Source organism: Pygoscelis adeliae, unplaced genomic scaffold, assembly GCF_000699105.1.
Source record: "Pygoscelis adeliae isolate BGI_AS28 unplaced genomic scaffold, ASM69910v1 Scaffold31, whole genome shotgun sequence".
NCBI lineage: Eukaryota > Metazoa > Chordata > Aves > Sphenisciformes > Spheniscidae > Pygoscelis > Pygoscelis adeliae.
The window spans coordinates 79846-89333 of record NW_008824233.1 but is presented as its reverse complement, the minus strand read 5'-3'; the positions used below and the strand labels follow the sequence as shown (position 1 = coordinate 89333).

The 9488-nt window shown below is 40.6% G+C and overlaps 1 protein-coding gene across 1 annotated transcript in view; it reads left to right on the top strand.

Annotated features, from left to right (window-relative positions):
• The window catches only part of CAMK2D (calcium/calmodulin-dependent protein kinase II delta), a 187149-nt gene that overhangs the window by 109852 nt on the left and 67809 nt on the right, over positions 1-9488 (top strand). Inside the window, exon 4 of the mRNA XM_009334939.1 lies at positions 8207-8261. Within this exon, the coding sequence (XP_009333214.1) occupies positions 8207-8261 (55 nt within the window). The remainder of the gene's footprint in view (positions 1-8206; positions 8262-9488) is intronic.

Below are 9488 nucleotides of genomic sequence, written 5' to 3'. Positions count from 1 at the left end.
AAGAGCCTCATCGTGCCAAAAGAGTTGGTAATTTGAGGCCATCTGCTTTGACATCAGTGCCTGGATTTACTTAGTCTCATTTCAAAATGTGGACTTTTACCTACTTTGGCAAATAATTTTTTATTTTCTGTGTAGCAAGAATCGTTGACCAAAGTTCAAAGTTTGGCAAAGTGACTTCTAAGCGTGCGTTAGACTTGAGGGGTTTTAGTGAAGGCAGTGAATGTAAATATTGCTGGCATTTAATCAGAATACAGAAGTTTATTGTGTTGAAGGCCTTGATGGGGGAGGGTTTTGGTCACAAATGAGTATTTTCAGAATACATGGCGTTTTGTTCATACTAGTTAACACTTACTCTTACAGTGCCTTGGGGACAAATGCAGTCTTTCCAAATATTAAATTGCCTAATTAATTTTCCCGTCATTTTTCATTATACCAGTACAGATGCAGATTGGTAGGATTTTTTCTCAAGCTGTTGACCCTAAATAACCGTGAATTCGCACTGTAATAAAAAGTTGTTTATCTTTTGAATTAATTTGGAAGCTATCTAGTTTTGATTCACTGTTGCTGAATATAGACCTGTTAATAGCATACGCAGCGCTGCTGACTTGCGTAAACTCATTTAATGATAGTAAGTATTACAATACCGCTTGTGCACTTAACAGCATGGGGGAGGATTCTTTTCTTAGATACGCAAAGCGTTACCCTGTTTAATGTCTTTGAGAAATCAGCTGCCCTTGAGCAGTGCTACTGTACTAATCTTACCAGATTAGCCTCTAAATATTTCAGATTGTTAGGTAATGGCTCTTATTAATATTTGCAAAGTTCTTTCTACTGTAACTGAGCAGCTTTATTATAGAGGGCCCCAGGCTTTCACAGTCCCAGAAGAGTAGTATTGTGTATGAGGAAGTATAAGCGTAAGGAGCAATCTCAGCTTTAACGGTACTGCCTAAATTTCTGACTCCGAGCTCCTGAAAAGTGAGCAGGGGGAAAAGGAGACTTTTCCTGCACGCTGAGGAGCGTGGCTCATCACCTGTGGCAAGAGCCAAGCGCTGCTCTGCGACTTGGGCGTCCCTCGTCTTGTGGCTCAGCAGATGACGGAGGACCTCTGCTCCGCACGGCTGCCGACTTCTGTTTCGCTCCGTACAGGGGCTGTGTCTGCACGGTCTCTTCTGCGGTCACGTTATCGGCTTTCAGCTACCTGATGTAGACGCTGGACGTTGGTCCGTTAACGGTAGCAGAGGTTCAGCGCCGAGTACCCGAGTGTTTATCCAGCCTTCTTACTAGGTTTGACTGATATTTGTAATCGGTTGTTTTCAAAGAAGTATCCAAGCGGCACAAAACAGGAGCTGTAGCCACAGCAGTAACTACAGCGTAGACTTAAGCAGGGTTGTTCTGCATTGAGTTTAATGTCTGGAGGCTGTAGTCGTGACTGTGTTACGCACCACTGATTTAAGGAGTTTGGTTGCTCAGCAGAGATTATTTATAGCATGCATCAAAAGAGAGGAAGTAAGTGACAGTGATGGAAAAACGTGGAGCGTCGAGGTATGGAGAATGAGGTTGCAGTGAAGATGGGTTTTGGTTTTTTTTGAAGGCAGCAGGTGTCTGATCAGTGCAAACAGCAGCGCTCCTGAGCAGTGGTTTGCAAGCTTTTGCATCCGCGGCTCTGCTCCCGTATGCGGTTCTGCGTTTATCGTGTTTAGCTTGGGATCCCAAGCATGTTAAGCCTGGGATCTAGTTTACAAGCTATAGGACGAATTTTGACTTTAGTCTCAGTTCTTGGCACCGCTGTAATGACTTCTGCACTGGCATCCACTTGAGTTTCTGATGAAGTTCTAGCAGTAGCTTTATCTTCCTTCCCTCGTCACCTTGGTTTATTTATACCTAATCATATCTAACCCATATCATATCCACTACCAGAGAGGCGGTGGATGCCCCATCCCTGGAAAAATTCAAGGTCTATGCTTTAGTAGAACAGGAAAGATGACAAAGGGTGACTTTGCAGGAAGATCCGAGTCCTAACAGTGCTAAGCCACTGCAGATCTTCCACTTCTCAGCCAAGCAGTTTGGCTGAGCGCGAGGCATTCTTTGTCAGAGACGAGGGAGCAGAAAATGCTTATAGACAAGTGTTTTGAAACAGAAAATTGAGTGGTTGAAATATTACCGAAAAAACATACCTGGTTATACCTTTTCAGTGACTGAGGGTTTTTTCAGTTTTTCTTTTACCTCTTTATTTTCAAATGCAACCACTTATCCCATCCCTAGTGGCGGGCAGATACCAATTCATAAAAACCCAAGATTAAATTAAGTCACTCCATTCGGTAATTAAGTTGATTTTTTAAAGTTTTTTTTTTTTCCTAATAAGAGTGATCTGCATAAGATCTGCCTAAATACTTGAATAAGCTTTTGGAAGTGAACATGGAGGGAAAGCACATCTGTCCCTTTATTTCACTCTTCTTGCAGGAAGGCCGGAACTTGAAGAAATAATTTACATAATTCAGCAAATATGACATACGCTTTTGTGACTTTCAAACCCATTTTAAACCTGTACTACTGACGAATGAGCCCTATAACTTCCTAACGGTGCACTAACTCGAGACATCTAGCTTCACAGAGTTACAGGATTGATGGTCTGGGAGTCCATGGATCTAAATCTTTAGCACCAAAGGGAAAATGGGTGTCTGTAACTGCAGTGCCATTAACTACGTTATGCCTTTCTGTGCTCTATTAATAAACACGCTGAATGGGATTGCATGGAATGACTCTTCTCTAATGAGCAGTTTGACACCTCCGTGCACATTTGTGCAGCTGCTGTACTGACCATGGACCGTAACTGCTGTTTGAAGTTCAGTCTTCTCAAATATTTTGTCTTTGTAATGTGAACTAATTCAGATACCACATTTATCACAATTATCACTTCAGCAGTTTCACCAAAATAAATGTTTTAGGCAATAGTTTTAGATATGATTAGGTATCTTTATCCTGAAGACTTTTTGTCTGACTTTATCTACTGTTTGGCTTGTCTCCTTACCTGGAAGAATTTGACTTTCATTGAAAGTATGTGGAATACTATATTTTGATTTTTTTTTTTTTCTTTAAAGGCAGAAATTCAGAAAGGAGATAATAAAGTTGCTTGGCCATTATATCAAGCTGTTTTCTGTAGGATAGACACAAAATACTATAGTTCAACACAAAAAGTCAAATAAAGGAGATAATTTTACTTTTCAGTCTGATTGGAGCTTGCCCACACTAATGGCTAAATACAAAGCTAATAAAGCTAATAGAAGTTCTCCCTTAAATTATTATAATGATTATCGCAGAGTGGTGATTGGAAAGTATTTCAGATGAAAATCAGTGCTGAAGCCGAAGGGATATTCCTGATCTTTTGTGGGCTTATAGTATTTTTCCAAAAGAAAGAGCTGCGTTTTCCCCAGATTCCTATCAGGTGTTTCAGGTGGTTTGCTGAAGAGCAACAACTTTGTGGTCAAAGGTTGTTAAACACCTTCTCTGTAACCCACTGGAGGAGAATGACCGTAGTGCTACAGCGGGCAGGAGGGAAAAAATAATTCATCTTGCATCCTTTCCGCCATATAATGTGTTTGTTCATGACAGCACTCATGAAACAACTCCAATTAATAATGATGAGGTCTAACTGTAATCTTTTCAAAAAAGATAAAAGATAAATGGAACTGTTTCTACTGATTGAATGCTTTTTGCGTTTCTGGAGGAATAGGAATTGCAGTGTGGGTTACCGATGGGAGTTCTTACATTGGACGAATAATCTTTGCAATTGCTGCCTTTCGCTTTGTCGTGCCTCAATCCTGCCTGATACGTGTGTGTAAAGAGCTACATATGCTTGCAATGAATACACGAATACTTTTTGTAGTGAATCACCTCTTAAACTTTGTGAATAGCTTCTCAAATCGCCATCGCGACACCCCTCGTCTTTCCCAGTGAAAAGCTGAGTTGCAGGCAGAATGCAGTAGCAAAGCCTGGGCCATGCTGGACTTGCCTCTGTGCTGTCGTGCACCCTTTACTCCAGATTGCCAGCCTGTCTTGTCTTCTCCACAGATTCTTCTCCTTTGCCCATGCTTATTTGGGATTTTCACCTAGCAGATTTACTGGCATAACGCTGTATCTGAACTGACCGAAGAAGCCGACGTGAGCACTTGCCAAAAGGCAGTTTTCATCTTCCCTGGCTGCCTCAGCCTGGTTTCCTTTTCGGAGACAATCAGGGGCATGTGATCCTGATTCAGAGAAGGATTTGTTCCGTCTCACTTCTATGATTCAGACATTTGGGAGGAAAGAAGAAGGAAGAACGTGATCCTTGAAGAAGATATCCCCGTGGACATGTCAGACTAGACTTTGGCTAGAAAGGAAGGAAATAGCCTCACCAGGCTGAGAAAAAACATCGTCCACCATCTCAAGTGGCGATCCTTTTCTAGTCAGAAGGGGTCTGTGGTTCTGCGGCGACACCGAACAAAGAAGCCCTCTTCTAGAAAAGGATGTGACAAAGCAAGAGCATCTCCCGTTTCAGGCAGGCAGCGAAGCTCTAGAAGCCCCTTCATACGGTGCTGTGCTGGTCTGCTTAGTAACAGGGGTACGACAGGTGCCTCTAGCCGAGATAAAACTTGTACTCTTGGCTCCGGTTTTGATACGCTGTGTGGTGGTGGGCCAGGTATTTATCTTCTCTGACATAGTAGGAATAAGCTACTGTTCTGTATGGAGCCGCTGATATCTATATGCAATAGCTGTAATAGTGTGTCTGTTTCAGGCTGTATAAATGTGAACTACTTATCGCAGGCTTAAATGTAGATATAATATAGAATATATATATATATTAAAAAATAAATATATATTCCTAGCAGTACAAGTGGTAGACACGATTATTTAAAAAAAAAACAAACAACCCAACAGAGAGGGGGAAAGGGGTTTTGTACTGCCTTGAACCAAAGGCAATGAAATGCGGCTTATTTTTCTCCTACGACTTTGTCGCTTCAGGGTCACAGTTTTAAAATTGTGCCTTAATGACTGCAGGTGCATGTTGACTTCATTCTTACCTAGGAGATGACTTTCTCGTAAATGTGTGTAAGAAAGTCATTCTGTGTTTAAAAAATACAGCAGTAATTAAAGAATACAGTCCTTTGCTTCAGCTGGTTGCTAGCAAATCGACGCTGGAGCAGTAGGAGGAGTGAACCATGAAAACTGAGTAAGTATGTGTATGAATATAAGCTGTTGGCTGTTTTGTAGCCACACGCTCAAGCCAAGACTTTCTGGGTTTAACACCAAAGTAATATTTTTAAAGGTGGATTTCATTGCTAAATTTTAAGATTTAATACTTTGTTTCAGTTCTCTAGAGACATTTCAAAAATCTGGGTTGTTTTACGTGCTTCAGAGCTCTTTAAAACCAGTTGGCAGCAAATATTCTGCCTCACCAGAAGTATTTGGTAGTTCTCAATATCCATAAATGATATGGGAAATTGAATATGAAGGCTTCTGCCTGTCTGAGTATAATGCTGGTAGCGAGCAGCAAGGAGAGGAATGCTGCTTTGAATCCAAAAAAAGTGTTCACAGAAAAACCATGCTTAGAGTTCTTAGGAATCTATTTCAGGAACAGGCAGTTTCTGTCAAAAGGTATAATTTGCTATGTATTAAATCTTTAAAAGTTTTAAACTTTTTTGGAGAAGCATATGCAAAACGTACTAGCTGCACTCCAAAATTTACTATTTCAGGGTTATGTTGCAGCTCTGTGACATGCCCAAGGGTCTGTACTAAACCTTGTTGCTAATTTCTGAGCACTCATTCTTGAGTAGTATCTTTGATGCTACTGTACGAGGTAGTGTACTCAAAAGCCAGATGTTTCAGAGGTCCCTGTTCTGAGCTGGAAATTTCAGGATACTGTTCTAGGCTAGTACTTGGTGTCTCATCTCACATCTGGTTTGCTTTAAAGACCAGACATTTGGGGGTATTGAAATCTCAACAGAAAGAAAGTTGATTTTGCTTTGTTGGGGTGGTTTGGTTTGGTTTGTGGGTTTTTTTAAAAGACATGAATAAATAATGTATCTTTGCTTCCATAAGGAGACATTGAAAATGCACTAGTACAAAGATCTGCAAGATTCCTATTTCTTGCTATTGCTACACGGTTAGTGTTTGATTAATTGTTCTTACACTTTCGGTGTGCTCTAGTTTTTTAATCAATTACATTTTATACTATTTGATATTTATACTATTTGATATTTACACTCTTTGATCCTGATATCCTAAACTATATGTCCCTCTAATGTCTACAGATAGGGTATGTTTTACCACAGCAGCAATGTACTACCTTGGACTTTTATGCTCAAGGCTTGCACTTTGTAAAAACTTAGACAAATCTAGACTACAGAACCAGCCAAAACCACACATTCTGATTTAGACCTACTTGGCTCTTCTGAATCATCACGAGCTCTGGGCAGTGAGTCAGCCGAGAGCTGGTTTTCTCTTCAGTATTGTGTAAACACAAGATGTTTCCCTGGGCTAAATATTATTAAGTAAAAAAGTCATGTTTATTTGATTTTTTTTTTTTAAATGTCACGTATTGTATGAAAAATGATTAATACATAAAGCTACCATCTGGGGAAATCTGAAAATCCTTTTCTTTTACACTTTCTTCATCCGCTCAGTTTCGAACACGAAGCAGTTTTAGGGTACCCTGGTTTTTTTATTTGGTTCTGTAAGTGATAATGATTTGGATCAAACTACTGACAAAGCTTCACGTATTGTGGGGAAATTAGCTTTGGAAATTGCCATTTCATTTAAAGTAATTAAGAAGAACCTCAAGACTTAATTCATAGTTCTACCGTGATGTGATTTGAATTCTTAAAATGCAGAGTGAAGTTCTGCAGCTGACGAACGCGTTCTCAGGGAAAACTTCACACAGGGATACATAGGTGTATGTAAACATGGCACGGGGTTTTAATCATTAGGACGCTGTAAGTCTGTCGGCTGTGACGAGCGCTGGAAAGGCTCCTGACTATTTTCTAGTCATCCCATCATCTTGCTTCTGGCAAGTCCTCTCATGCAACCTCACATCTTTCCAGAAGCCGCTCTTCACGGCGATTTAATGAGAGGCCGTTACCTTGCCCGAGCTGTCGCACCCCCGGGCGCTCGCTCCTTTTCTCTTCCTGCCCACCCTTGCCGCCTGTAGGTCTGGCTGAGCACCCGCAGCCGGGTGGTGGGTGGGTAGCCCCAGTCCCTCGGCTTTAGTCTTTCGGCTGCCACAGTGGGCAGTTCAGCGTAGACTGGTGGGCGTCCATCTGCCCGTAGATTTATCTCTTCGCGACTCTTCACCATTCACGTGGTTAAAGTGGATGGCAGAAGACTTTATTAGAGGGAAATATATATATATATATGTGTGTGTGTGTGTGTGTGTAATAGAAATATGAGCAGGAATATAGCTTATTCCCTTTTTGACCCCGTTTATTTTAGTGTAGTCAAATGCTTTTGGTTTGCAATGATGCCTTCTCTTTCAAAATCAGCATTTGTTGTCTGATTATGGAATTAGTTAACGTAGCCCTTGAAGTTTGTTGTTCTGCTGAAATCCGTGATTAATTGTGGTGCTTTTTTTCCCCCACCTTGTTTTGGTTACAACTTTTAAGATGTAATACTGCTGAGAAAATAGTTGTATGACATTAAGAATACCGTTTTAAAATAATAGAAGTCCAGCGACAGGGCACTCCTGCGTATGCTATTTAACAGATTGATTGGAGGTTCTGCCTAGGAAAAGGGGAGTTGAATCATATTAATACAATGTATTAAGATGAAGTCCGACTGCGCTTTTAGTACTTGTGTAGTCGTGATTCAGCATGAAGGGCAAAAGGCAAGGTGCAGCGTGTGTGTACGTGCCCATACATGCAGGAGGTGGTAGGAAATGACTGCAGCGTTCCTCTGTGGCGTAGCAAAAGCAGAGCTCCTTTCAAAATAACTTTACGGTCAGCTGCACGGACAGCCTTTTGGTTTCTTTGTTTATCTCACCTTATGAAAATGACGATTCTGGGGGTAGAGAATTAAAAAAAAAAAAAAAGCCACACGGATGAGAACACACACAGATGCAATACCAGCTCTACAGCAGAATTATAACCCTCCCTTCTCCCCCAAAATCACAGACAGACATTAAAGACATTAAAGAGATGACCAGTGTTTATCTTTTTCTTTTTCCCCCTTTCAATAGTGCGGCTTCATGACAGCATATCAGAAGAAGGATTCCATTACTTAGTCTTTGACTTGTAAGTATGTGTTTTGCATATGTTTTAGCATGTTGGGGATGTGGTATTCAAACTTTTAGATGTAAATACAAGCTCACAAGATAAACGCATGGTTCTGGTGCAATGAGTTGGACAAATAGATGTAAACAGAGCTGGAAGGACAGTAACACATTTGGTCGTTTGCATGTGCAAGAACTGATTTGTAAGTGTCACTGTAAGAATTCTATATTAAAAACTTTGAATATGTAGGGCCACTGTTGAAGTGGATTTTAATATAAAATGCAGGTACGTAAGTAAAAGTTGCATGATATCTGCCAAAGCTAAGCAAACATACGAGTCGGGAAAAAATAATTTGCTGCCAGCCAGTTGTCTGTAAAGGAGACAAAAAAGCACGTGGAAGAATAGTTTCTGTACAGAAAATCTCCATTGCTGGATTGAAAGGTAAGCCTGAGTTTCCCAGAGGGAAAGACTCTTTCGGTGTTTTATTCCCGATTCACATCATACTGATAAAATGTTTCATATTGACACCGTTCAGAATGTAAAATACCCAGCACATAGAAAGGAAGTTTCCTACCTATTTGCCATTTTGCTTCAGGATTTTCAGTCCTGTGAGCTGTTCATGCAGTGACTCTGCGTATGTGGAGCTTGCTTCTTCTAGATGAGGCTGTTCAGTGGAAGAAGGGGTGGTGACAACATGAACTATGTGTCTCAGACTCTTGACCTAAAAAGAGACACTCATGTTCTTCATTCTTCCCCGGGACAGGCAAACTTTTCCACTCTCTTAAAAAGTTACTGCTTTTGGTTCTGGGTATGGGCAAACATGAGTGATTAGGAATTGTCTTGCAAAACTGACTTATTTAAGTAAAATTATCTATTTCAACTGCAGTTTTTTTCCAGGACAGTTTATAGGTTGGACAAACCCCACCCCCAAGAGCTTTCTTAGGCCCAACATGGTTTTGCTGGTTAGAATGAGAATACATTGTTTCCCCTAGAAATGTGAAATAGCTTGTTTCTAAGCATACAAACTGAAATATTTGCATGCAGCGTAGGTAAGTTAGAACCTGGGTCTTCCACGACCAGTTGTGTGCTTTCATGCTCAGGTTACATTCCGTTTTATTTTCCGACTTAATTTTTTTTAAAGAAATCTGTGAAGACTTCTTCAAGACTAGATTTCAGACTAGCAGTACAAAAATATTAAATGGTCTCTCTGCAGTGAAGGCATTCAGGGTTCAGTACTCAAATCCTAAC